Here is a 27,507-nt window from a genome sequence, read left to right on the forward strand (position 1 = left end):
AGTGGTCAGTATGTTATTGGCTCTTTCTAAAGCTTGTGTATTGTGGACTGCTACCAGGTTGTAACACAGGCCAGACAAATGAGAGAAGACCACTAATGAGTTATGACTATAAAAAGTTTTATTTTAGATAACAAACAGACAAATTAAACTAAAAACCAACCAAACAGTGTGGAATCCAGGGCAGACGGAGGGGTTATTTCATCCTGCTACATAAACTGAAGCATCCACTCAGTCAGTCCAGGTGGGCTGATGACCCATCTCTGTCCATCAGGCTTCTGCAGAGAGAGGTCAAGGTATCCTGTCAAGAGAGAGTCATCACAGCTTAGATATACTGTACACTATTAAACCCTCTCTATACTGAAAACTGAATCATCATCCCATCATTCTCAGACTGCTATTGGATAGGCTATATAGTCCCATGTAACTATATACACTTGATCATAATACAATCACATTGAATGTTACAGACTGATTACAGTGATAGCAGTCCCAAGGATGGAACTTTTCCTCAACCGCTCCTTTTTTCTTCCTATCCCCCTCGTTTAATCCACCAGGTGAGATGGTCCGTCAGGCTCGAATTCTTGCCCAGGCCACATCTGATCTGGTCAACGCCATCAAGATGGATGCAGAGGGAGAGTCAGACCTCGAGAACTCCCGCAAGCTTTTGTCAGCTGCCAAGCTGCTGGCTGACGCCACTGCCAAGATGGTGGAGGCAGCAAAGGTCTGCCTTTGTTTTTCTTTTTCAATATGTCCATGCTTAACGCATAGAATAGATTGCTTTATTTCAATTAGTCTGTGTAAAAATCCATATAATGTTATAATGGTCCATGTGCATGTCACTCCAGGGTGCAGCAGCAAACCCTGACAGTGAGGAGCAGCAGCAGAAGTTGCGAGAGGCTGCTGAAGGTCTACGCATGGCCACAAATGCTGCTGCCCAGAATGCTATCAAGAAACGTCTGGTCAACAAGCTGGAGGTAAAATGGAGGGAGGTGGAACAAAGAGCTACAAAAAAACCCTGACTGTATTTTATGTTGCCTACACAGAATTATCTGCCTGACTAGTGCAAACTAGCTTCGTCCTCATCAGGTAATAAAAGACAAACAAAGCTTTTTAAGTGAGAGTATCTTGGTCCCAGTGGATATAACCATTCTATATCCAACCATGAATGAAAGTTATATCTATAGTTCTTGAACAGATTGTCAACAGATCCCATGCACAGTAACATTTCAGTCAGTTATACAACTCTAAATTGTATTTATTGCTAGTTTCATAGTCATATATAAGCTAACAGATGTCTGTTTCCTTTTTCCTGTCAGAATGCAGCCAAACAGGCAGCAGCAGCAGCCACTCAGACAATAGCTGCAGCTCAGCACGCTGCCTCATCCAACAAGAACCAGGCTGCCCAGCAGCAGCTCGTCCAGAGCTGCAAGGTGAACACGACCTGCCTGCATGCACTGCACACATGGTGCTTATAGACAGAGTGGCTCTCTCTTTTCTCATTGCCACTCTTTTGTCTGTTTCCTTGCTCACTTCACTCTCTGTATTATCCTTTTGTATCGTATCATTGTTTGCATCCTTCTAAGTCCAACTGAAATTTAAAACATCATGCATTTCGAAGTCAAACTAATTGTCAAATAACTACTGAACAGACAGAAAATTGCATTCTTACTGGTACATAGAATTAAAAATCTCCCCTTTGATTACAATGTTTTCCCTTTTTTAAATATAGCACAGTACTTAACAGACCTGTATGTTGTACCAGCAAAGCATGCAATTTAATTGTGTGTCTGTGTGTGTGTGTGTGTGTGTGTGTGTGTGTGTGTGTGTGTGTGTGTGTGTGACATCAGGTGGTGGCAGAGCAGATCCCTCAGCTGGTTCAGGGAGTCAGAGGCAGCCAGTCTCAGCCTGACAGTCCCAGTGCTCAGCTGGCCCTCATCAGTGCCAGCCAGAACTTTCTGCAGGTAACACAGGCTCACACAGCAAGCTCCACTCAGTGAACAGGGGCAACACATGTAAAACTTTCCAGTACTGCCAAACTATATTGGTCTATATTGGGAATGAGTACAATAACAGACTTCTAGTAGAACAGAACATACAGTACATTTGACACAACAGTACAGTTCAGTAGTGCGTTATGGAACAGACACCCCAAGTTTCTGGTGATATGCTACCCCAACTGGTTTGGAGGGTTGTTTTGGTTTGACATGTGGCCAGTTCTTACATGTGGTACCTTTTTAAACCCATTTGATTTGAATGATCCTTACATGTTATCTCTAATTCTACCTTCAAGACAAACGTAGACTCTAAGAATAGCTCAATAAGTTCTTTGTCCATCCAGCATTGTAATATAATGAGTTCAAGTTTTTTAAATGAAAGTCAGTACTAACAGTTTGTCTCATCCAGCCTGGGGCCAAGATGGTTACAGCATCCAAGGCCACAGTTCCCACCATCAGTGACCAGGCCTCAGCTATGCAGCTCAGCCAGTGTGCTAAGAACCTGGCCAGTGCTTTGGCTGAGCTTCGCACTGCCTCACAGAAGGTACTGCTATTCTACTCTCCTTTTAATTACACAGCTGAAGCTCCAGAATTGTATCTGTCACAATTTTACAACAAAAATGTTTTTCAAATGCCATAATGACAGTGATACCATGAAGTCTAGTTAGATCATAAGGCATCAAGATTTGAATGATAGAGCTCCAATAGGTTGTTTTAACTTTAACGTTTTCTGTTGCATTGCTAATATAAATTGTGTAGAGGGAATAAAGGTTTGGTGATCATTAAATATTGTCATATAATGATTATATTCTAGGCTCAGGAAGCGTGTGGTCCGTTGGAGATAGACAATGCTCTGTCAATGGTGAGAGGTCTAGAGAAGGACATCCAGGAGGCCAAGGCTTCAGCTGAGGCGGGCAAACTCAAACCACTGCCAGGAGAGACTGTAAGACACAGCAACACACACACACACACAGACACACACACACACACGCACACACATACACTCACAGTCACACACACACGCACACACATACACACACAATCACACACACACGCACACACATACACTCACAATCACACACACACACACACACACACACACACACACACACACACACACACACACACACACAACAGGGGTTAAAGATGAAATGTGACTCCCTTCAACTCCCAAAGTGGGGAATCAATCAATCAATCAATCTTTATTTATAAAGCGCCAAATCACAACAAAGTTATCTCAAGGCACTTTACACATAGAGCAGGTTCTAAACCGAACTCTTCAGGTTTTAATTTTAAAGAGACCCAACATTCCCACATGAGCAAACACTTAGCGACAATGGCAAGAAAAAACTCCCTTTTAACAGGAAGAAACCTCAGGCAGAACCTCGGGAAGGTATGATGTTGAACTGAAACTATGTACTCACCCAGTGTGCTCTCCTCATCCTGGAGCCATCAAACCTGCAGGATTAGAGGCCTGAGTGAAGGCCACTGCTGAGGGTCAGAGGTGATAATGAGAGGGCTGAGCAGGTACCTGCTGTTTCTGTAGCTCCAGCTGCAGTTACTTCATCCTGCTGTTTGTGACTCAGCTTATACCAAGAAAACATATAACATATATAAAATACATTTATACATTTGCAAACATATCAATCAGTCCTACTGCTTTACGTACTGCTTCATAGTTTTTTCTAGCAGCTAGATGGATGTGAACTGCACTGATTTCAGACAGAGAAAGGCAGAACTGAAGAAATCTGGATTTACTGAACCTGCAACCTGCAACAATCGGGTTGTGCGATGACATTAACTAGATGTCACCAACAGAAGAAGCTTCATTTGCCTGGTTGCCACATGGGATCAATGTATTGAGAACAGTATGAATAACAGTGTCTCTCCTCTCTTGTGTCTTTGCTGTTGTTCAGCTTGAGAAATGTTCCCAGGATCTGGGTACCAGCACCAAGGCTGTGAGCTCAGCCATAGCCCAGCTGCTGAGTGAGGCAACTCAAGGAAATGAGAACTACACAGGTGGGTTTAACTTTAATTCACTTAATTCTATATCAGTCCTTTGCTTTAACTATCCCATTATATCAGAACACTTTAGAATGTGCTGTGCTGTAAAAGTACTGCAAATATTAGTATGACAGAAACCTACAAATTAAACAATATACATTGTTTTTTCAAAAACAATGAAATACATTTGAACTTATTTGTCCATTTAACATGAAATGGCCCACACAGAGAACCAAGAATACTCAAGTGTGTGACCAGATTCAAAACACAATACATAACTACGACATTATGAAACAGATTATCATATAAATAAATAATCATCCTGCTTCATTTTACATGAAGGTTTTTTTGTTTGTTTATTTCTTAACCTCTTACTTACTTCATTTTGAACAATTTGGGTCTTCATTGTAACAAATCGTTATTGCTTCATGTCACACACTCATGAGTTCCCCTCCTCTCTCTGGTGGATCCAGGTATGGCAGCCAGAGACGTGGCCCAGGCTCTGAAGTCCCTGGCCTCAGCTGCCAGAGGAGTCGCTGCCACCACAGATGACCCAGCAGCACGCAATGCCATGTTGGACTGTGCCGGTGCCGTCATGGATAAGTCGGCCAACTTGATTGAAGAAACCAAGAGAGCCATCGCAAAGCCAGGAGATCCAGAGAGTCAGCAGAGGCTGGCCCAGGTCAGGCATATAGGGACACAGAGGGGCAGATATAAGCATTGAAGTGTCAGTAATGCAGAGGCTGTCAGGTGACATAAAGCCAGAACAGACTCCTGACTGATCATTACAGCTCTGATAGTTACATTCATATCTGTGTGTGTGTGTAGGTGGCTAAGGCAGTGTCCCAGGCCCTGAACAGATGTGTGAACTGCCTTCCTGGTCAGAGGGATGTGGACAATGCCATCCGCACTGTGGGCGAAGCCAGCAAGACTCTCCTGGCTGACTCTGTTAGTACTGGTTACCTGTACCTGCACTTGTGATTTTATGATAAATATCTTTATTTTTTAATGTATTATATTCTTTTGTCAAACACCCTTATCATCCATGAATGACATTGAATCAAACTTTAGAGAATGAACAAATGTCATCCCAACTGATGCATTCACAATTCTGTTAACCATTTCCCAGATGTTGGTGCAGTAGAAACCATCAGCATTTTCTTTTCAATTTAGTTTTTTCCTCTGCTGCACTGGACTGTGTCTGCTGTGTTGCTATTAGCAGCTCTCATTGTTCTTCCCTCTGTAGTTCCCATCCAGTGGAAGGAGCTTCCCAGAGGTTCAGGCTCACCTCAACGAGGTGGCAGCCGGTCTGAATCAGTCAGCCAATGAGGTGGTCCAGGCATCCAGAGGAACCACTCAGGACCTGGCCAGGTCCACCAGCAAATTTGGACAAGACTTCAGCAACTTCCTGGAGGCTGGTGTGGACATGGCTGGAACATCCCAGGTCAGTAAGATGAAAGAATACTTACACATGATGGTTTAAAGAGTAACTTAACACCTGCTCACTATTGTATTTTTGCTGACCTCCAGTGGTTTTCTTTTCACTCTGCTGTAGTAACACACCGGTGTACTCCAGAATACTACAATATGACTTGTTGGGTGTTTTTACATCAGAAGTGAAACACGCTTGAAACATTTAACTAGGGATGATAGAGAAACACTACATTTCAACCTGGTGTAAAGTTACTATTTAATTGCAGTGAAATGTGCTCCACTCAGCGAGGGAGGCAACTGAATCATTTGATTGGATAAAATGAAAACTTATTGATTCTTACAGTGAATTGGAGCCAGCTTCAAAATGTAACAGCATAAATGAGAATTCTAGCAATGAGCGTATATACTCACTACCTCATGATACATTTACAAAACTATTTCGTACATTGCCATATAATTGGAGATGAGTCCTGAATAAAGAGTCCTTTATGTTACCATTGTTTTCATAAGACTCAATAACTCAAAATTATTAATTAATTATCACTTTAAAAAAAATATTTAGTGAGCAATTAAATCTCTGTGGATTGACAAATGAATGAATTGACTAACTGTTGCAGCTCTGTATGCATCATAAGCAGAAGTGCACAACCAGGCATTGTGTTTCAGTGATTCATCTAAATGTGATCATCCCTAATTCTATTTCAGTAACTACAGTACAGTTCTACAGACTCTGTTTCCTTATTCAATCACAAACAATGTAACGTTAGCATTCAGTTAACAAATAGAATTAGTGACTTGGCACCTTTGCTGCCAGCATATTGTAATTCTTTGTCCTTGGATTCTATCTATCAGGATAAGGAGTCATGAGTCATAAGGTCTTCAGACATCATTTCATCTCAGCTAATTTTTGTAAACAGCAGTTGTAAAGTTTCTGAAATATTCTGCACACCTTCTTCCTCCTCTCATCCAGTCTAAAGAGGACCAGACACAGGTGGTGTCAAACCTGAAGACAATCTCCATGTCATCCAGCAAGCTGCTGCTGGCAGCCAAAGCCCTGTCCACTGACCCCAGCTCCCCCAACCTCAAGAACCAGCTGGCAGCCGCTGCTCGGTAACTAACATTTCTCTTTTTGTCTTTGTTTGCGAGTCTTTTATTTACTGCTTATGTGTCTCTTACATCTCTGAGCTTGTGTCCACAGGGCAGTTACAGACAGTATCAACCAGCTCATCACCATGTGCACTCAGCAGGCTCCAGGTCAGAAGGAGTGTGACAATGCTCTCAGAGAGCTTGAGGTAACTACAATATTAACACTATCCATCCATCTATTAATCCACCAATCCTGTGTCAGTGAGCAGGCAACTGATTCGCTGTTTATTGTGGTTTCTTTGATAACCACATGTGTGTCCATTTTAATGTCACTTGACTTGCAATGATTGATCCTTACTTGCACAACGTTTTCCTCAGGTCATGGATACCGTTTGAAAAAAATGTAAAAAGAAAATTAGAAACAAGAATTGAATAGAGCATTTAGACAGTGCAGAGGTTATGTGTGAGAGATATGCAGATACAGTGTGTGTATTGTTGTGTATGTTGTCACTGTGTGTGTGTGTGTGTGTGTGTGTGTGTAGTCTGTAAGGGGGATGCTGGAGAACCCGACAGAAGCTGTTACTGACCTGTCCTACTTTGACTGCATTGACAGTGTCATGGAAAACTCCAAGGTAGGACACACATGTCTTCTGGAAGTAACTATTTCATGTGGTATTAATTAAAGGGAACATAGCAATGACATTTTGAGACTGTGGTTTTAGGTCAGTGTTCAGTTATGTTGAGTTTATCAGTAATTGTCAATTTCCAGAGAGACTTTCTTGAAAAAAGGGCACCAATTCAACCCAAGTAAATATTCATCCGTTTTCCATTTTTATTGGAAACTTTATTCTTTACATATGTTAAATTCTTCACAGCTTTGTATGTTTGCCTGACAGCTGTGCACTAACTAAAAGTTGTACTAACTTGGCATTCAATAGGACTTAATGAACTGGCAGTGTACCAATTAAACACACTATTCAGCCATTATTAGTGATAAATTACACAGCGGTTTCCAGGAGACAAAGAATTTCTGGACCTGTAAAATGAATAGAAATTGCATTTTCTTTGCCGATCTTTTAAACTTCAAACCCATTCTGTCCATGTTTCTTTGCCTCTCCAGTCACTGTGCTGTAAAGCAAACTTGTACTGTGTGGTTTTTCACTACTATAAGAGGACAATTGAATGTATGATATTAATACTAGTTCCTACATTAGTCCCCAACACAAACAGCTGAACAAGAACTTCTTCAAATAAATGTGTGTTTCTTTTTGTTTTGTAATCAAGACCATAATGAACCTGACCACACATTTGGTGCATGGTGCTTGATCGTTTTTTGGACCCTGAGCTCCAGACACATTTCAGTGGTTTGACTTTGTGTATATCCCAGTTTGCATAAAGCATATGCTTCCTGTTGACAGGTCCTTGGTGAGTCCATGGCTGGTATTTCCCACAATGCCAAGAACTCAAACCTGCCAGAGTTTGGTGATTCAGTCAGTGGTGGCTCTAAAGCCCTTTGTGGTCTGACTGAAGCAGCTGCTCAGGTAAAATCATCATTATTATTATTGTATATCAGAGATAATAAGGAGAATGTCGGCAAGGTGTGTGTTTTAGTTGTGTTTATAATATGTGCTCTTCACCTCTGAAAGTGAGTGTAAACTGACCAATGATCCGCTGATGTTCCTAGGCTGCCTATTTGGTAGGAGTATCGGACCCCAACAGTTCAGCAGGTCAAAAAGGCCTGGTGGACCCTGCTCAGTTTGCCCGGGCTAACCAGTCTATACAGATGGCTTGTCAGAACCTGGTGGACCCAGCCTGCACCCAGTCACAAGTACATGCCGCCCTCACTGCAACATCACACTAATGACCTACTCTATCATCAGTAGTCTTTGTCTTAGTGAGACTGATTGATTTATCCCAGTGCACTGTTTCACTGCCCAGGTACTCTCTGCAGCCACCATTGTTGCCAAACACACCTCAGCACTGTGTAACGCCTGCCGTCTGGCCTCCTCCAAAACTCCCAACCCTGTTGCAAAGAGGCAGTTTGTCCAGTCAGCCAAAGAGGTGGCCAACACTACTGCCAACCTGGTCAAGTCCATTAAGGTTTGTACTAGAGTCCTTTCTAATTCATCATCAACAGCAAATTAATTTCAAACAAATAATCTATCTTAACCATGCTTACCATCAAGGCTGAGTCATTCTCAAAATACACTACAGTAGTTTATGCAGTTATGCATGTCTTTATGGCTGTTCTAAGTGGTGACAATTCTGCTACTGACATGTCGAAACATACAAACAGAGATAACAGAGAAAGAGAGAAAAATAATACCCCCACACACCTGAACAATCATTGGAATGGTGTGGAGAGAGAGAGGGATAGCAAACTGACCCCTTACAGTTAGTGAACAGCCAAGATAGTTTTTTCCCTGCACTTATTCACTGATATTGTGATTTTGGCAATAACCCTGAAAGATCACAGACCACCATACCCAGGTTTTTGGTGTTAAAATGTTGCTGTATTTTTACTGCTGTCACTCCTAGCCTATTTGGTTCTAGGCCTAATCCAGAACTAAACTGGGCAACCAAGCAGGTTCCAGGTTTATTTTGTGCTGATTCACATGACACACAGTTTTGTGCCTATATGTTTCATTTAGCTAAATGTGTTTGTGTTTAATCCAAATACCATTGTTCAGTTACAGCCTAAAGAGACTTTACACTTTGCAAGAGGGGTAAACAGGGGCTCAGCTTTGTCTTTCACATATATCACAGCTCAAGGACGTATGTCACTAACTGCTCTAGTAGCATGGTCTATTGGGAAGTTGTGGTTCAGGACTATGTCCCCTGTGCAGGCTTTGGATGGAGCCTTTAACCAGGAGAACAGAGAGAAGTGTAAGGCTGCTACTGGACCTCTGATAGAAGCTGTGGACAACCTGACAGCCTTCGCCTCCAACCCAGAGTTTGCCAGCATTCCTGCACAGATCAGCCCTGAGGTACGTGTATTTGGCAGGGACAGTACACATCAATCAACAGTTTAGTTCACACCACAATGTAAATGTGACAGAGTTATCCAAGAGGCTAGTTTACATTTGTAGTCCCCGGCCCCAACCTCTGCTCCAAACATTCAGTCATGTAGGTATTATAGGTTTAATCAGAAATTAAATGAGAGCATGATCTGACAATCATAGTTCACTGTCTGGATCAGTTTGTTCATTTGTGCTGACTTGTTTCTCAGCTGTGTGTTCACTGTATGCAGTTAAGTCTGTAAGTACAAGGAAAGCACTAGTAAGAGTGTGTACCTGTAGGTCCTATGTCTCTAATCTCTACTTCTGGAGACAGTGGCATTCAGTTTTTCACACTTAAGCAAATCACTCTCATCGACTCACCTTCCTCAGGGTCATGCAGCCATGGAGCCCATCGTGGCGGCAGCAAAGACAATGTTGGAGAGCTCAACCGGCCTGATCCAGACTGCCCGCTCTCTGGCTGTCAATCCCAAAGACCCTCCCAAGTGGTCAGTGCTGGCCGGACACTCCAGGACTGTGTCTGACTCCATCAAGAAACTCATCACCAACATGAGGTACACTGCTGCTACCACTACTCCTGTTATCTCCTATTGATACAGTCATAACCCCCTCCTTTTCAGTCATGTTAGATTGGTACTTGTGGATTTAGCAGAGTTGGTTCCAACTCTACATTTATTGCATCTTTAGTGGTTTTGTAAACAGAAAGGAGAGACACACTTTAAATAAAAATTCAGCTTAATGAGGCACTACCCTGCCTGGCCAAGCCTTACCATTTCTACCAATGGATGTATTTTTAAAACAAAGAGCAATAAAATACACACTAAAATGGCCCACTGGACAGCTGTAGTAATTCAGAATTGATGTTAACGTTGTGTGAACTATAGTACTCCAAAGGTAGACATCCACTCAAGCTATTTAAGTTAAAATTAGTTCTCTGTTGTCAGCTGACAGGATGGTCAGGGATAGAATCATGCTGGTGGAAACTATCTAAGTGTCAGTTGTCTTTGGTTATTTTGACACTCGTCTGTAACAGCTTTATATGGATGGAAAACAACTCATCAACCAATATAATGATAGAGCAATAGACATTTTAATGATTAATGGACAAATAAAATGCACAATGACAGTTCAAACTAAGGTCAGCATTTTATTAAACTAATATTAATGAATTAAAATAATGATTGAAGAACCTACTTCTGCTCGAGGTTTCATCCTAATAAAGGAGTTTTTCCTTGCTGCTGTCTATCATGAGAGAATGTTGGATCTCTTTAAATTAAATTAAATTAAATTAAAGAATATTGTCTCAACCTGCTCTACGTGAAAAGTGCCCTGAGATCACTCCTGTTGTGATTTAGCACTTTATAAATAAAATTGAATCAAAGTGAAAAAGAGTAGAGAACCCAGATTGCTTATGAATAATATCTCCTTCTGCCTTGTGTACTTGTGCAGAGAAAAGGCTCCTGGCCAGAGAGAATGTGATGATGCTATTGAGGTGCTGAACGGCTGCATCCGTGACGTCGACCAGGCCTCTTTGGCTGCCATCAGCCAGCAGCTAACACCCCGAGAGGACATCTCCATGGAGGTAAACACACACACGCACACATACACACACATACACAGCATTGTGAGGACCCAGTCATACAGCTCTGTCCAGTAAACTGTCAGAAGTTGAAAGTGATGTTCTCTGTGTGAGGTTGAACATCTATTTTATTTATTTTCAGTTTTTCATCTTAAATTTTCTTCATTTAAAATGATACTTTTTCTTTTCCTCCTTTGTAAATATCTAAAATATTATGATGTAGCATATTAGCTCAAAGTTCCACTGACTGAAGAAAATGTGAAATGCATTTGCAAAGCTTAAAGAAATCAACACCTTTCTGATGCAATTGTACCCAAAATAAAAAATGAAATCTTCATAAAGGTATTATTTATTGTGTTTAGGTTATTATGTATTGTGCTTGAATGTTGTATGTTGTATAAGTGCTCCTATCATTGTGTGTCATTATGCCAATCTAGATAGAAAGTGTTTTTAGAGGCGTTTCTAATGTCTATCACTCACTTTTCCCATGTAAAAGACGATGTGTGGGAATTCACTTAGCCTTCAAGTGTATTCAGGCAAAGAAATGATGGAGCAAAACTCATGTCAGAGAACACTGTTCCTGAAATCTGAGAACTGTACTTGCAACCAAAGAGAGGAAAGGTACATTTGTGCGCGAGTGTATTAATTCACCTTTGTGTGTTTTGCAGGCTCTCCATGAGCAGATGGCTGTCTCAGTCCATGAGATCAGTAATCTGATTGAGCCAGTAGCTGTTGCTGCTCGCTCTGAGGCTTCCCAGCTGGGTCACAAGGTAACATTCTGGATTCTGTTGCTCTGCTGGTGGTCCTTCTGAAGGGGAACTAGCTCTAACTCTTCAAACCTGACATGTTTCTTTTATTCCAGAATCTCAGTGTTAATTCATATAATTGTTCCCTATACATTTGAACAGGTATCTCAGATGGCCCGTTACTTTGAACCTCTGATCATGGCAGCCATTGGCACAGCGTCCAAGATTGTCAGCAGTCAACAGCAGATGGCTGTCTTAGACCAGACCAAGACCCTGACAGAGTCAGCCCTGCAGATGCTCTACACTGCCAAAGAGGCTGGAGGAAACCCCAAGGTACTAACACTGCCACTCATCATACACAGTCCTCAGGACAACTTAATAATATAATGAAGTCTCAAATGCAGTCTAGTAATTATCAAATGTATTGTGTTTTTACTGACCTTCAAAACAATCCTCTTGCTAAAATATGTGATTGTAATTGTTCTGACCTATGTATATTGATTTGTGGTTTAAATTAAAAATTACACTGCAGATGCCCATTTCACAAATGGCTGTCACTCAGAAATTGGGATAAATGTATACATCTTAACATCCTCTTGCATGCTCATGCATGGATCACAAGTATGATGTGTCCTTTCATTTGTTAAATCTATAGCAATTAATGCAAGATATAATGATCTCATGTTGCAAAATTGGTGAATCAGAACCAAGTCCATTTATTTAGGGACCACACTGCATCAAAAATGTATCAAGCATAATACAAACGTATCTTGTTTCTACATCAAAAGAGTCAAACACTGGCTTCTTCAGGTTGAGACTGATTCTCTTCTAAATAGATTTAACCCGTCTTACTTATAAAATCTTTGGTAATAAATGATATGGAATGATGCTTATTGTTACCAGCTACATATATGTCCATTAATGCACAGCAGCTGAGCACTATTTTAAGTGTTGCTTTTTTGGAGTGCCTTGACTTCATTTGCTATTTTTGTGCTTTTGGTTTGTCATCCATTATACTCTGAAGACATTTGAGTTGAGCATGACAGTTCCATTGTTTGAGCAGTATGTGGTAAACACAAACTGCTGGTAAATTACATCTGACAATGTTAAAGTGAGCTTGATGATATCCAATCATGTATCTGACTGCCGACGTACTGTATAAATGATACTGTTGACAACTTGACACTATAGCTGCTACATCTAAACTCAGCTCCAGACTCACAGAAAAAGCTGAAGTAAAATTGTAAAAGCAAGCTAAGAACTGTGAAAGTTATGTTAAAGCATGTCAGTAAAAACAGTTTTAACAAGTGATTTCATTGATGATGTATCTAACAAACAATATTCCTGCGTTACTGAGTGACATGTGCTCATTTCTCCAGGCAGCACATATGCAGGAGGCCCTGGAGGAGTCAGTGCAGATGATGAAAGAGGCAGTAGATGACCTGGGTGCCACTCTGGCTGAAGCTGCTGGTGCTGCTGGTGCTGTGGGTGGCATGGTGGACTCCATCAATGATGCTATCAATAAAATGGAAGACTCGCCTGCATTGGAACCTGAAGGCACCTTTGTTGACTACCAGACTACCATGGTTAAGACAGCAAAGGCTATTGCTGTCACTGTGCAGGAAATGGTAAGGCATTTTCATAATTCCCTAGTAGGCTTAAGTACTATCACAATCATGATGTGATGGACATTTTAGTCTGTAATAGGGTAGAATTTGCAGAGCAAGTGAATGCGATTTTGAAGAGGTGTATGTGTGTGGGTGGCAGGATTCTAATATGTGATGAATTATAGCCTATTTTGTTGTCCTTGTCTATGCACCCTATGTTGCTTATACCATAGATGACTACCAGTTAAGGTTTCTCATCTTTCTTCAGGTGACCAAATCTAACACCAACCCTGATGACCTCGGAGGATTGGCCAACCAGCTGACAAACGAGTTTGGAAATCTAGCAGATGAGGCCAAATATGCAGCCGTGACAGCAGAGAATGATGAAGTAAATAAAACCAGCCACACTTCAGCATGTTGTCGTTTGAGAGTTACTTCACAGGCCCCTTCAGCTCTTGTCTCATTTTTCATCTTATTCATGCTGTTACTCAGATTTGTCTTTTTGTTTTGCCACAGATTGGTTCTCACATTAAGAAGCAAGTGGGTGAGTTGGGTTTCAGCTGCACAGGTCTGGTGACCAAAGCTGGAGCCCTGCAGTGCAGCCCCAACGACTCGTTCACCAAGAAAGAGCTGATTGAAAGCGCCCGCAAAGTCTCTGAGAAGGTCAGACCACTACCTATCACCTATTAAGTAAGAGAGAGATGTAACAAAGGAAGGGAAATAAATATTAAAGCATTAAATAAGGAAAAGTTTAAATGGTAATACAATTAAAATAATAAAGATATTTGTATAGAAATAGTGGAAAAGTATAGAAAACATATGGCAACAGGGAATGCTAAGGGAAAGCTAACTCAACTCCTCTAAACAAGTTATTGACCTCTGTAGAGATCAATCACCTCCTCAATTTAATATTGAAGAAAGGTTGTTTTATCTCATGAATCATCTCATTAAAGAAAAAGCTATGGTGTCCTACCCTTGAATATTATGTAATATATATATGGGTTAGTGACAAATAAGGGTTGGCAAGATGAGCAATTCAAAAATATATTTAAAATAGTTTTCAGCACCAGGTTTGTTAAAATATACATTTTGTATTTGAATATTGTATTTGACAGTGGTGATGAGAGATTGGTCTTCTTGCAGGTCTCCCATGTGCTGGCGTCCCTGCAGGCCGGTAACCGTGGTACCCAGGCCTGCATCACAGCAGCCAGCGCTGTGTCTGGAATCATTGCAGACCTTGACACCACCATCATGTTTGCCACTGCTGGTACTCTGAACAGAGAGAACTCAGAGACCTTTGCTGACCACAGGTACTCTTAACTGCAGATAGTAGTAAAGAGATAGTAGTATCATATTCAATAAAGCAGAGTTTGGTTTTATTAAAACTCCTCACATATAGTTGGTGAATGTAATCTTCCTGTGTGCAGAGAATACATCCTGAAGACAGCCAAGGCTCTGGTGGAGGACACCAAGCTGCTGGTATCTGGTGCTGGAGCCAGTCAGGAGAAGCTGGCCCAGGCTGCCCAGTCCTCTGTGTTCACCATCACCAAACTGGCTGATGTGGTCAAACTGGGAGCCGCCAGTCTGGGATCTGAAGACCCAGAGACCCAGGTATGGACAGCAGAACTTGCATCTTTTTCAGCTTTGTGTGTCTTCTCTGGAGAGTTCTGTAAACTATCCCATCTGCAGGGACACAGACATCTAGCTTCATAAACATATCCAGACCCCAAACTGGGAAACTTCCTGTGTGAAGACCTCAAGTTACACCGTAAAGCTCTGTGTCCTGCACTCTACAGGTGGTCCTAATCAATGCAGTGAAGGATGTGGCCAAAGCTCTGGGCAACCTTATCAGTGCCACCAAAGCAGCTGCAGGCAAACCCCATGATGACCCCAGCATGCTGCAGCTTAAGAACTCTGCTAAGGTAAATACAAAAATACTACTTTTATTCATCTGTGAGGGTCCACAGAGTGCTCTGCTCCTTCACAGCCTGCTTTAAATTAGACAGTGCAGAGGTTATGTGTGAGAGATATGCAGATACAGTGTGTGTATTGTTGTGTATGTTGTCACTCTCTCTCTCTCTGTCTGTCTGTGTGTGTGCGTGTGTGCGTGCGTGTGTGTGTGTGTGCGTGTGTGTGTGTGTGTGTGTGTGTGTCGTTTTTATTGTATCTTATATTGTAGTTTTTATAATATTGTACCACACAGCATGTAAACATATTAACATGAAGATACTGGTTCAGTAGTAAGTCATCTGTTGAACTGTAGACACAGGCCCTCTATCACAAAACAGTTTCTATACTGTGAGAAATACTGTATGTTGAAAATAGGATACAGATCTGTGTGGTCTCACAGTGAGTAGTTATTGTTTTGCCATCAGTATAATAGTTTGTCATATAATCTGACTTGTCTGCTGTAGGTGATGGTGACCAATGTAACATCACTCCTGAAGACGGTGAAGGCAGTAGAGGATGAAGCCACAAAGGGAACCAGAGCGCTGGAGGCCACTATTGAACATATCAGACAGGAGCTTGCTGTTAGTAACTATAATCTTTAAATGGAAATGTTGTGTTGTCAATATCTCTGTCAATATTTTGAATGTTTCTTCACTTCTCTAAGCAGTAGGATAAGATGTAACCAAGTACCAGCTGAAAGCACAGCTCTTCCACAGGAAGGCATTCTTAACACTGATCCTGTGTCTGATACTGTATAAAGTATTTTAATAATAGTTCTGGGTTTTACCACACAGGTGTTCAGCAGTTCTGACCCACCGGCAACGACAACCACACCCGAGGAGTTCATTCGCATGACTAAAGGAATCACTATGGCAACAGCGAAAGCAGTGGCTGCGGGTAATTCTTGTCGTCAGGAAGACATCATTGCCACGGCCAACCTCAGCAGAAGGGCCATTGCTGACATGCTCCACTCCTGCAAGGTAAACAGGAGAATCATACGGGGAATCATTTTGTAATGGACACACAGTCGTCTGTTGTCTTGACTAAATAAAGGATAATTGAAATTTGTCCAAAATCTGTCACAGTCTGACAACAAATATGAATTTGAAAAAATAAAAGACACGGTAACAATTTGATATTAAGATAATGCAGGGTGATTACATTTCCCCCATCTCTAACTGGGCCACATGTGTTCCTCTGAAAAAAATAGAGAATCTTTTTCCTAATTAATTATAAGAATGAATAATATTTATATGATTATAAGATACTAGGACACTTTGGATGATGCAAACTCTCCAGCATAATTTAACATTCCGGTAGGTTTTCTCTCTCATTGTTAGTACGAAGTTACTTTGGAATAAGATGATCTGTTTTTATCAGTTTAGTAAGGAGGGTAAGGTTTATTTCCAGCTGTTCCAACTCAAAAATAGCATTCAATAATATTTCTTATTATCATTTTCTTACAAGAATTTCAGTATGCAAAATGGCCTACTGTTTAGACTGTCAGTGTTATGTTCAGATGTTGATTTCTGTTTGTTGGATCTTTCAGCAAGCTGCTTACCACCCAGAGGTTAGCAAGGACGTCCAGATGAGAGCGCTGCGCTATGGTAATGAATGTGCTACTGGATATCTGGGACTGCTGGAGCATGTGTTGGTGGTAAGACACCATACTCACACACCTGAACAGACACTAACCAATACTGAACTTTCAGTAGTTTACAGTGCTACTTGCTGTGTGTGACTGGATGAACAGTAGGTGAAATGCAAGATTTCTGCAGTTATATGACAAACACTAACACAGTGGACATAGCCACAGTGAAACTGCATAAACACACAGAACAAGGTATTTTAAATGAATAGCAACAGCACAGTGAAGAAAAGTGAAACTGAGGTCTTGAACATGGTCCACTCAGACTCTGTCCTCAACCTCCCTGGGAATGCAGGACAAGTTCTTCTGGAGGTGGGAGTTGAAGACCTCACGGACGGGGGGCCTCTGCCAGACATTCCAAGTTCACCCTCACTACTCGTTTAGGTTTCCCGGGTCTGTTCAGCAGCCTTCCCCGCCACCTGATCCAACTCACCACCAGGTGGTGATCAGTTGACAGCTCTGTTCCTCTCTTCCCCCGAGTGTCTGAAACATGGTGTTGGTTATGGCCAATCCAAGACACCGCTCAGGTTCACATCGGGCTGTTCCTCCCAATCACCCACGTCCAGGTTTCTCAATCATTGCACACGTAGGCATTGAAGTCTCCCAGCAGAACTATGGACTCACCGGGGCGCGCCACTTCCAGGGCACCCCCCAGAGAGTCCAAGAAGGCCTGGTACTGCGAACTGCTGTTCGGTGCATATGCACAAACAACAGTCAGAGTCCTATCCCCAAAGTTGCAAGGAGGCGACCCTCTCGTTCTGTGGGGAGAACTCCAACATGGTCGCGCTCAGACGGGGACTTGTGAATAACACAAGCAACACTGGAAAAAAGGGTTTTCTACTCCTTCACACTCATTAACACCAAGGACCTGCTCTGTACCACAGCCTGTATGAGCTGGTGTGGTGAAGAGTTTCACTGGAGCAGTGCAGCGGTCTCTCATCCAGCTAATAACTCTACATATATAGCATTAGTTATGATTCATAATAATTAAATAAAATATCCCAACAAAGAAAATGTCATTGAAAGTGAATAAAAATAAACTAAAATGACCTTAAAGGCAAAATTAAGTAAACAAGCAATCACATTTTCAGACTCTAGGCAGTAGTTCTGGGGAAGGCAGACTGATGTTTCACTGACTCAGTGCACTAACAGACCAGCACTATAATCTTTAACATCCCTGCTTCCAGTTCATTCATTCAAGAACTCTTTTTGAGCACATTTTTGAGGTACTTCTACTGTCAAGTCAAACTGGGAAAAAGCTATCGAAAAGAGTGAAAAACTGGATCAGGAAAAGAAGTCTGGGAGCTTTGAGTTGGAACAGCAGGAGTAAAAACCTGGAATCCTGGAAGAAGAAAACATTCAAGTTAAAAAGCAACATTAAAGCATCACTGGAAAAGTTGCAATTTTCAGACTGAAATCAAGCTAATTAAGCTAATTAAAGATTGTTCTTCGGTCTGGTCAACAGTATAACCAGGACATATAAAGACATGGCTGAAGAGGATCTCAGAGACAGTTATATATAATAAACTCACAATAGAAGTCGAAAACGTCATGAAAGCATATGACGATCTAGGGGCTGGCTTTGTTGCAGAGCTGGACACAGACGAGGAAGCTGTGTTGACAGCAAAAAGCCGACCTGGCAAAAACTGCAACTGAGTGTGAGCTGAAACTGAAGGAGGTCAAAGGAGCAACTTTGGGAACGTTAAAATATCCACAGCACTACAGGCAGCAGAGGCTGACTGTGAGCATGTCTCTGCTGTGCAACCTAACGTGAACCAGGAGGCATATTAATTCATGCTCAACCATCCGCAAGGGCTGCTAAAGACTGCAAAGGAGCTGCATGGCAGGTGGAAACGGTGGATCCCTCCAGATGCTCAGGAGGACCTTCAGAGAGTACTAAAATCATCCCCTGATTGGTTTCCAGGACGGCTGAATTCATCCAGGCAAGGATAAAGGAGGATGCTGAAAGACAAACTCACGTGGCAGTTACCTCTAATTATCCCATACCAACCATCAAGTTAAAACCAATGGCCCTCCCAAAGTTTACTGGCAACAAGCGTGATTTCCACCAATGGAAAAAGGACTGGGAAGCGCTTCAGAAACAAGGTAAGCCAACTGGTTCAAGAGAGGTGAAAAAGGTTCAACTACTGGACAGTCTTAATGACAAGACCACTAGAGACCTACACCTTACGACTTACAGCACTGCAGATGACATCTTCCGTGTCTTGGAAAATCGCTTTGGTAATCAAACATCTATTGCAATTGAAATAGTGGAGGAGTTACAGAAAATGCCAGGCATGATCTCACCAAACCAAATGCGTGATTAGGCTCTCGGCCTGGGCTACATAGTAGAAGAGGACTAACTCCATGTCATGGTTGCAATCAATTTCTCAAAAAGAAAGAAAAAGATGTGTCTTGGCCAGGACCTTCTACAGGAGAAAATCAGAGTGTGAGTTCCAGACAACTCTTTACATCGCAGCCAACCTAGCAAATGAGCGACCAGTTGATGATAGAGTACAGAGCTGAGAGGACTGCATCCAGTATGTCACGCCCAACACCCTCCTACTTGGCCAAGCATCTCCAAGTGGGGATTTCAAAACCCTTGACTTTTCCAACTACCCTTGTTAAAGGCTCATAGCAATGCAGTCAGAGGTCGCCATGTTCTGGAAAAGCTTGAGTCAGCTCGCTGGTCCTAACTTATTTGTGAGAAGTGGGACACTGCACAAAGAAACGTCACTGTTGGAGATGTTGTCTGGCTAAGTGACCAAAATGCACTAAGAGGACATTTCAAGCTTGGCAGAGTCATCAGCACACATCCTGACAGCAAAGGCATTGTTAGAGACGTCAATGTCAAGGTCTTCCCAAGCTACTGTGTTCCTGTGATAAGAGCTCAGAAACAGAAATCAACTTATCCAATCAAACAGAGAAATCCAAGCCACCATCCTTCATAGGTATGTCAGGCCACTCGTCGTCTTACTACCAGCGGAGGAACAGGAGGAGAGTCAAGTCAATAGTAAGTCTTAAATTGACCACCAAATTTGCCTTTTTAAAGCTGGCAATCTCCCCAGTGTTTCCATGAGAAGATCGAGTGGGTGGTGTCAAGTCAAACTGGGAAAATGCGATCGAAAAGAGGAAATCAATATCCAAACCGGAAGGAACCAATCAATCTCACTGAGCTGCACAGACCATTAAAAGAAGCTGCGCACAGCGTCCCAGTAAGAGCAGCAGCCCAGTTGGAGACAAAAAGAAAGCGTCAGAAAATGCCGGTTACTCACCTGATTGTGCCGTGTGGAGAGCCTATGCAAAGTGGACATTTCTACCAACAGCAGAGAGGCAGCCGGTTTTTCACCTTATGAAACCTTTAGAGCCCATCTCTTTCAAGTGGGGAAGCTGCACAGAACACTTAAAAATATTTCCATTTCATGGTACTTCATATTTCTATTCCTGTGCAATCCAAAAGGAAATATTGTACTTTTTACTGCTTTTACATACATACTGACATCCAGTAATGTTTGATTTGAGGTAGAGATGCACGATAATATCGGCACATCATTGGTATCAGCCAGTAAAGGGCTTAAAGTAAAATATCAGCATCAGCAGACTGTCCTGGTTCTTCTTCTTCGTCTCCACTTCACTCAGCTGCCCAACAGACCCAGTGTTTCTTCTTACTTTAATCTGAATAACACATTGGGAACCATTATTCCAGCTGGATCCACACAGAGAGCCAGGGCTAACTGGAAACCATCTAACTGCTGACAGTAAATACTGTCTCAGAACTACAGTTTTACTGGTTAATGGAAAACCTGTTTTTTCTTTTTCTTTTGTTTGATAAACAAATAGGAACAAACTTACTTTTTTTACACTGATTAGGCAACCCAGTTTGGTTGGAGATCTTTACAACATGAAGAAGTCCAGATTTGACTGGTTTAGTGTGTATATAACTAACTAACAAGCTAACAAGCTCGGCTATCACTCACATCCCAGCTCTTTCCCAACAAACATTAGTTGTGTTCTGTTCCACAGTGTGCATGAAAGGTTCTCTATATTCCCTGCTCCCTGTTCAGGAAATATTGGTTTCTTCCTTCGACAAAATTCCACCATTTGGAATATCCTTTTACGTCACCAGTGCAGACATCACTTCCTCTGTGCGTTACCCTGGTAACATAAACAAAACCATCTGTTAATATTGAATATATACTGAAACAAAAACAATGATTAAACATATTATTATGTAATGTTATATGTAGATGTTTACAGATTATTATTATTATTATTATTCAATATTAATATTATCTCATTCTTAATAAATATGAGTGGTGCACGAAATGACTGCCAGCTCTCATGGACCCTGTTGTTTTTCACCATGGTCAACTTTACACTTCTAAGGTAAAACAAGCAAAAATGCCTGAGCCTCTACTCTCACTCACTGATTTTAGCCTGGCATTCTTCCTTATGTTATGAGTAATCTTGCCTGTCACCGTACGGCAAACTGATGGACTGTTGTTCAGTTCACAGTTCCCACTGAGCACTTTTTGTTCCTTACAGTTTGGAATCTTACTTCACATGGCTGAATAACCTGTGCAGTCAGAACACACCTGTTGAGATGACCATTGAACATCCTTTCAAGATGTGCTGTAATGGATCAAAAATAGTTCCAAAATGAAAGTGGTGCTGATGTCTGGATGTTACCTGGCCATCAACACTATGTTTTATCAGGACAAACAAGCATACAACTGAAAAAGAAATACATTTAGACATAATAGTGCATACATAATTCTATTAATTATATAATTGATCATTTAGTTCCAGAGAAGTTGCTGTTTCACAGCATGGTGGCTGCATGCTTACAAACCTCTCCCCCATGTGTCTGATATCAGCTGTCATGTCTTTGATCACATTTTTTCTTTCTTTTTCCCAACGCTCTGTCAATGTTCCTTTTAAACTTGTGGCTCACTGATGTCGGTTCAAGCCGGTGAGTACACCACATGACTGACCCGCACAAGTGTGTCGCTGCATTGGTTGAATACTTCAGCGCATATATAATATCACAACAATCCTGCAGAATACCATCACCAGCATATCAGCAGAACAAAGCCAGAGTAGACCTGGGAGCAGCACACCACTAACTCCACTGAGGTTTAAGGAGGAAATAACAAAATGTACATGGGCTACAATATGGATGAAAGTAATAAATATATAAAAGTAACAACTCAAGAATCCAAATGTAACAAAGTGAAAGTTGTAATTCTTGTCCAAAATTGTACTTGAGAAGGAAAGAAGGAAACATGACATGTTGTAATGTCTGGTCATATTATTTCATAATCATATGACAAAGCAAATACAATTCCATAAACTTCAATTTATAATACACATTTTTATTTGTGCCTTTTAGTGTTGAAGGATGTCTTGAGATTAGTTTAAGCACACACTCACACTCCTGGGATGGATTTAAAAATAAATAAATCATTCTGATTAAATATTTATTTTAATGATCAAATTTCAATGCTTCAAATCCAGAGATCAGTTTTTGCGTTTGTGCTTTTTAATGTACTAAATGTTATGTGTATACTTGTTTTAAATGGTTGAGTTACTGCATGATATTTAAAATATTCACCTTCAGGAAATCCAGTTATTATAACATATTAAGGCACAAAAAGTCATGTGGATGATAGCTGTCTATATCAGTGTCCTCGAGTCACAACAGTCCCCTAAACTGTGACGTGAGTAGTTTGAGTCTTTGAACGTGATAGTTTATGGGACTGTCATGACTCTGGATGGTTAATTTAATCTGGCTATGTCATAGTAGATCTACAGATCATATCTACAAGAGGGGGGGGACTGAAAAATGACTCCACACACTGATCTTAGCTCTGTTTGTGTTTGTTAACAAGATATTATTTCTGGCTACAAGATGTGAAGCCATGCAGCCCGACTGAACAGTGTGTGGATTCTGCTGAATTCAGCTGCTGCGTAGCTAACACTTACTAGCAGCTGTCTGCAGATATCAGATTGATGTCTTGTCATCATAAATACAAATACTAACAGTGCAGATAAATTAGTGAGCAGACTTTCAGTTTCTGCTGTCTGTGCTCAAAATGATCATTAAAGTAGATGCAGTGAATGTGTTTAAATGCACATTGGGCTCCTGAATGTACCGCTGTAGCCCAAAGCTGGAGCAGAGCCTAATTGCTGCCTGGACAAATGTTCAAAGGCAGCATTTTTTCAGATTATTGAAGAGCTACATTTATGTTCAACTACACTGAAGTTGGGGTCATATCATTGGATGTTAACAGAGGAGACAAGTCCTGTGGTTTGTTAAATGTTGGCAAAAACTTTGGTTCTTTTTTGAGGCAATGAACACCACAGGAAAGTGTCTTATCTTGCCCAGGTATACACACAAATGCATACTAAGCTAACTGTTGAAGCCCTGTTGAGTGATTGCCGTGTCCTCCTGGTTGCCCAGATACAGTGAGCTTTTGGTTCCAAGTTCATCAGTTGCTTGGATCCATGTATTTGTTTGCTCTTTACTAATTAAGTATATTTTCTACAAATAATGTAAACAAAACAAACCGAAATCTAGTGGTTGTGAATACAGTACTTTTTATAGATGTGATCTGAGCCTGTGATCTTGCCCTCTAATGGTTGGAACAGAACAGCCAGCCTGTGACCTCTGTAGGAAATCCAGTACTAACAGTGACCTGCTGATCATGCTGCTCAGTGACATGGTTTGGTTTTCATTTGTCTCGCCATCAAATGAACACATGGCACAGAGTAAACCTAAAGTCACATACTAATTCTTAAGGACCATATGTGTTTGTTTGTTTGTTTGTTTGTTAGTGGACTGTGTGTGTGTGTGTGTGTGTGTGTGTGTGTGTGTGTGTGTGTGTGTGTGTGTGTGTGTGTGTGTGTGTGTGTGTGTGTGTGTGTGTGTGTGTGTGTGTGTGTGTGTGTGTGTGTGTGTGTGTGTGTGTGTGTGTGTGTGTGTGTGTGTGTGTGTGTGTGTATGGATGTGTTAGTGTTTGCAAGTGGTATTAGTTTGGCCCGTTGCATGCGTTCCTGTGCAGTTACGTCCTCGTCTCTATCTTCCATGACAACACTTCTGAATAAACTTAAGCCGGGTATGGGCTGAGCCCTGTTAATGCTCTGCACCTGTCACACACCGTTTCAACCTGAATACTACATGTCCACTCAGGACAGTCTGAGGACATTAACTGAAACTAAAACACATCTGAGCAGTCACAAATTAAAACTGTATAACTAAATATACCTTTAAGGATTCAGTAATTAACAAGGTCTCATTTCCTCCCTCTATTATATAATTGATGTGAGAGTCACAAAGTCACATCAGTGTTTATAACTAAAGAAATCTGAATTAGTGTGAATCTGTGGTCAGATTGTTATTCCCAAAATCATGTAATTCTCCATATGAATATGAGTGTATGAGGAGATATAGTTCTAATACAAATAGAGCTGCTAGCCTCCAGCAGAGAAGAGGAGCGGGCTACAGGGATCTGGTAACCTCACTTCTTCCTGACTCACACAACACATTTAGTCCCAACTGACACTGACTCAAGTGACATCAATTGAGGCACTTCATCAGATTTTACACAACTCACTCTGGACACAAAAGGCTTTTTCACACCTGCAGCTGTCCTCCCCAACACCTGGAAACACACGCTGATGTGAAAAATCAGTGAACTTCCCCTTAAACAATCAGATAGGAATAGCTCAGTAGATTGTTTAGTGGTGTCTCAACTTAACAGTGTATGTTGGACTTTAACGGCACAGGTTTATTTTCATAAATTACAGTGATATTTTAAAAAAGTTAAAGTTTAAGGCCAGGATGAAGTCCAGGTGTATAAAGCTCTGTGTAGGTTCATCACTAAAATTCTCTGTCTGCACAAAGGCAGAAATATGTTAACACATTTTCATCAGATTTGTTCATACTCACTTTTTAGTTTTTTAAATGTCAATGCTTGTGGAACTGAGCACACCTACCTGAACCTCATTTTCACATCAAGTATTAAATTAAAAGTTGTGACTTTTTTCTTCTCCCACAGATCATCCAGAAGCCCTCTCATGATATGAAGCAGCAGTTAGCCGGTTACTCTAAGCGAGTAGCAGGCTCTGTCACTGAACTCATCCAGGCTGCTGAGGCCATGAAAGGTACCTTAACCTTTGACCTCTTCAACAACAAAATTACATTTGAAGCAAACTGGTTGTGTCTCTTCGTTTTCATTTACATGTAATAACCCTAACCCTCACCAGACATTTTTAGTGAACTTTTATGGTTATATGACAATTCCAAGTATAGTACTGATGTACAATATATATATATAAATATATATATATATAAAATAAGAATTACAATCAATCATTTTTAAGCCACTAAGTATACAACTTTAAATTCCAACTCGGTGATATTGATACACACTGCCTTTCAGGGGCCCACTGGATAATATTTAGGGAACTTCATGCAAATAAGTCCTCACAGTAAAAAGTTGAAGTAGGATTAGTAAATACGCCCCTTAGAGATCTACAGTTTCACACAGCTCAGTCAAGTACAACTTATGTTGAACTCAAGGCGATTCTATGAATGCATCATCTGTCAAATGGAGGGACATTATCTGCAACTGAATCTTGCTGCCTACGTGGCTTTAGGTCCACTATTTTATTTAGCAGATAGAAATGTTGATGTGCATGATTAGGGTTCAACTGGATTTTATCAGCTCAGAATCCAGCATCAAATGCCCTATTAAGGTTTAGCGCTCAACTTCAGTCATAAAAAACTCAAATATTCTGAATCAGGCTCACAACAACAACACTACAGTTGTGAATCACAGCCTTAAAATTCAATTTAATAATGACATCATTTAGCTCCAACCTGAAAATGACAAGAACAACAGAAGATATGATACACTTTGCACACCTTCAGGTAGAAGACTTCGCTGTTTGATGATAAAAGGGAGCATTGGTTTGTTAGCCTCAGAGCTTAGCTAATCTTGGTGTTTTATTAACCTAGACCAGCTCACAAACAGGAAGAATAAATGAAACAATAATTATGTAGATGTAAATGAACAGGTACAGCACATAAGATGAAATAAACTTTAATAAAAAACATATAACATCATTTATCTCAAATTTAAAATATATAGGGATGATTGAGATAATAAAAGCTATGTTATCATTACCATAATACTATTATACTGTGTGTGCTGCAGGCACAGAGTGGGTGGACCCTGAGGATCCCACAGTCATCGCAGAGAATGAGCTGCTGGGAGCTGCAGCAGCTATTGAAGCAGCTGCCAAGAAACTGGAGCAGCTGAGACCAAGGACCAAACCCAAGGTTAGAGGGCTTTTTACAGAGCAGCAGTATTCACACTGGGCCTGTTAACCTCACCACAGGGTCACGTACAGTGTGTGTGCTTCATGTCTGTCCAGCTATCAGCTCCTCACACCATGATTGATGGCTGTTCCAGACCTTAGCCTGTTAGCATCTTAGTATTCCTCCATTTTAAAGCTTGTCCTATGCTGAAAACCAGCCCTATTAACCTTTTTACAGTAACCATGAGGCCTTTGTGCCTGAATAAATCTTCCACAGGTCACCACAGCCCTGTAACAACGTGTGTTTATTGACTGTTGGTATCCCTCCCATGTAAACAGGAGGCAGATGAGAGCTTGAACTTTGAGGAGCAGATTCTGGAAGCAGCCAAGTCCATCGCAGCTGCCACCAGTGCTCTGGTCAAAGCTGCTTCAGCAGCACAGAGGGAGCTGGTTGCTCAAGGGAAGGTACGTCTGAACCCAACTAAAGGATGAACATTCTATGAGATTTTATCACAGTGACAATTCTGAATACTGTTTGACACATTTATTCAGTATTCACAGGGGAATACGTTGTGATATGCCCCAAAGATAAACACAAAGCATGCTTATATAATACAAACTCATCCGTTTTTGGAGAACCTTTCTTTCCACTAAATAAAAAACAAATATATAGTTAAGATAGTCCAGAAATTGACAATATGAAGAAATGTGTATTTTTCTATGTGAGCTATCCACACATTAATGAATTATTAAGTGTGAAGTTGGGAACCCATGTACAGGCCAGTAGCAGGACAATGATAATGCTTTTGTGTTCATGTATGACCTCAGAGGAGAAAGCTGACAGAGAAAAAACAGCATTTAACAAAAAGAAGGATCCATCATCACTTATTCAGTCCGCTGGGGGGAAATCCACCATATCATGCTTTGATGCATAACACAACGAAATAATCAATGCATATAGTGCCTTTATCCAAAGTGCTTTACAATGTTTTTCTGATGCTCACTTACCCATTCTCACACACACACACACACACACACACACACACACACACACACACACACACACACCAATGGTGGCAGGCTACCACGTGTGCCAGTGCAATGATCAGGAGCAATTT

The 27,507-nt window shown here is 41.2% G+C and overlaps 1 protein-coding gene across 2 annotated transcripts in view; it reads left to right on the forward strand.

Moving 5' to 3' along the window:
* Positions 1-27,507, forward strand: part of tln1 (talin 1) — a 75,968-nt gene that overhangs the window by 41,899 nt on the left and 6,562 nt on the right. For both annotated transcript variants that reach the window (XM_062434058.1, XM_062434059.1), the window contains 33 exons: positions 555-721; positions 846-974; positions 1,317-1,430; positions 1,848-1,961; positions 2,404-2,538; positions 2,809-2,937; positions 3,911-4,013; positions 4,472-4,680; positions 4,827-4,946; positions 5,245-5,442; positions 6,403-6,542; positions 6,631-6,724; positions 7,061-7,150; positions 7,937-8,059; positions 8,203-8,346; positions 8,457-8,618; positions 9,365-9,505; positions 9,908-10,089; positions 10,985-11,117; positions 11,783-11,884; positions 12,023-12,193; positions 13,240-13,488; positions 13,736-13,855; positions 13,984-14,130; positions 14,611-14,777; positions 14,895-15,078; positions 15,264-15,389; positions 15,882-15,998; positions 16,212-16,397; positions 16,967-17,074; positions 25,126-25,231; positions 26,287-26,411; positions 26,729-26,854. In XM_062434058.1, coding sequence (XP_062290042.1) covers positions 555-721; positions 846-974; positions 1,317-1,430; positions 1,848-1,961; positions 2,404-2,538; positions 2,809-2,937; positions 3,911-4,013; positions 4,472-4,680; positions 4,827-4,946; positions 5,245-5,442; positions 6,403-6,542; positions 6,631-6,724; positions 7,061-7,150; positions 7,937-8,059; positions 8,203-8,346; positions 8,457-8,618; positions 9,365-9,505; positions 9,908-10,089; positions 10,985-11,117; positions 11,783-11,884; positions 12,023-12,193; positions 13,240-13,488; positions 13,736-13,855; positions 13,984-14,130; positions 14,611-14,777; positions 14,895-15,078; positions 15,264-15,389; positions 15,882-15,998; positions 16,212-16,397; positions 16,967-17,074; positions 25,126-25,231; positions 26,287-26,411; positions 26,729-26,854 — 4,661 coding nt within the window. The remainder of the gene's footprint in view (positions 1-554; positions 722-845; positions 975-1,316; positions 1,431-1,847; positions 1,962-2,403; positions 2,539-2,808; positions 2,938-3,910; positions 4,014-4,471; positions 4,681-4,826; positions 4,947-5,244; positions 5,443-6,402; positions 6,543-6,630; positions 6,725-7,060; positions 7,151-7,936; positions 8,060-8,202; positions 8,347-8,456; positions 8,619-9,364; positions 9,506-9,907; positions 10,090-10,984; positions 11,118-11,782; positions 11,885-12,022; positions 12,194-13,239; positions 13,489-13,735; positions 13,856-13,983; positions 14,131-14,610; positions 14,778-14,894; positions 15,079-15,263; positions 15,390-15,881; positions 15,999-16,211; positions 16,398-16,966; positions 17,075-25,125; positions 25,232-26,286; positions 26,412-26,728; positions 26,855-27,507) is intronic.

The sequence above is a fragment of the Scomber scombrus genome, chromosome 15, assembly GCF_963691925.1.
Source record: "Scomber scombrus chromosome 15, fScoSco1.1, whole genome shotgun sequence".
NCBI classification, from domain to species: domain Eukaryota; kingdom Metazoa; phylum Chordata; class Actinopteri; order Scombriformes; family Scombridae; genus Scomber; species Scomber scombrus.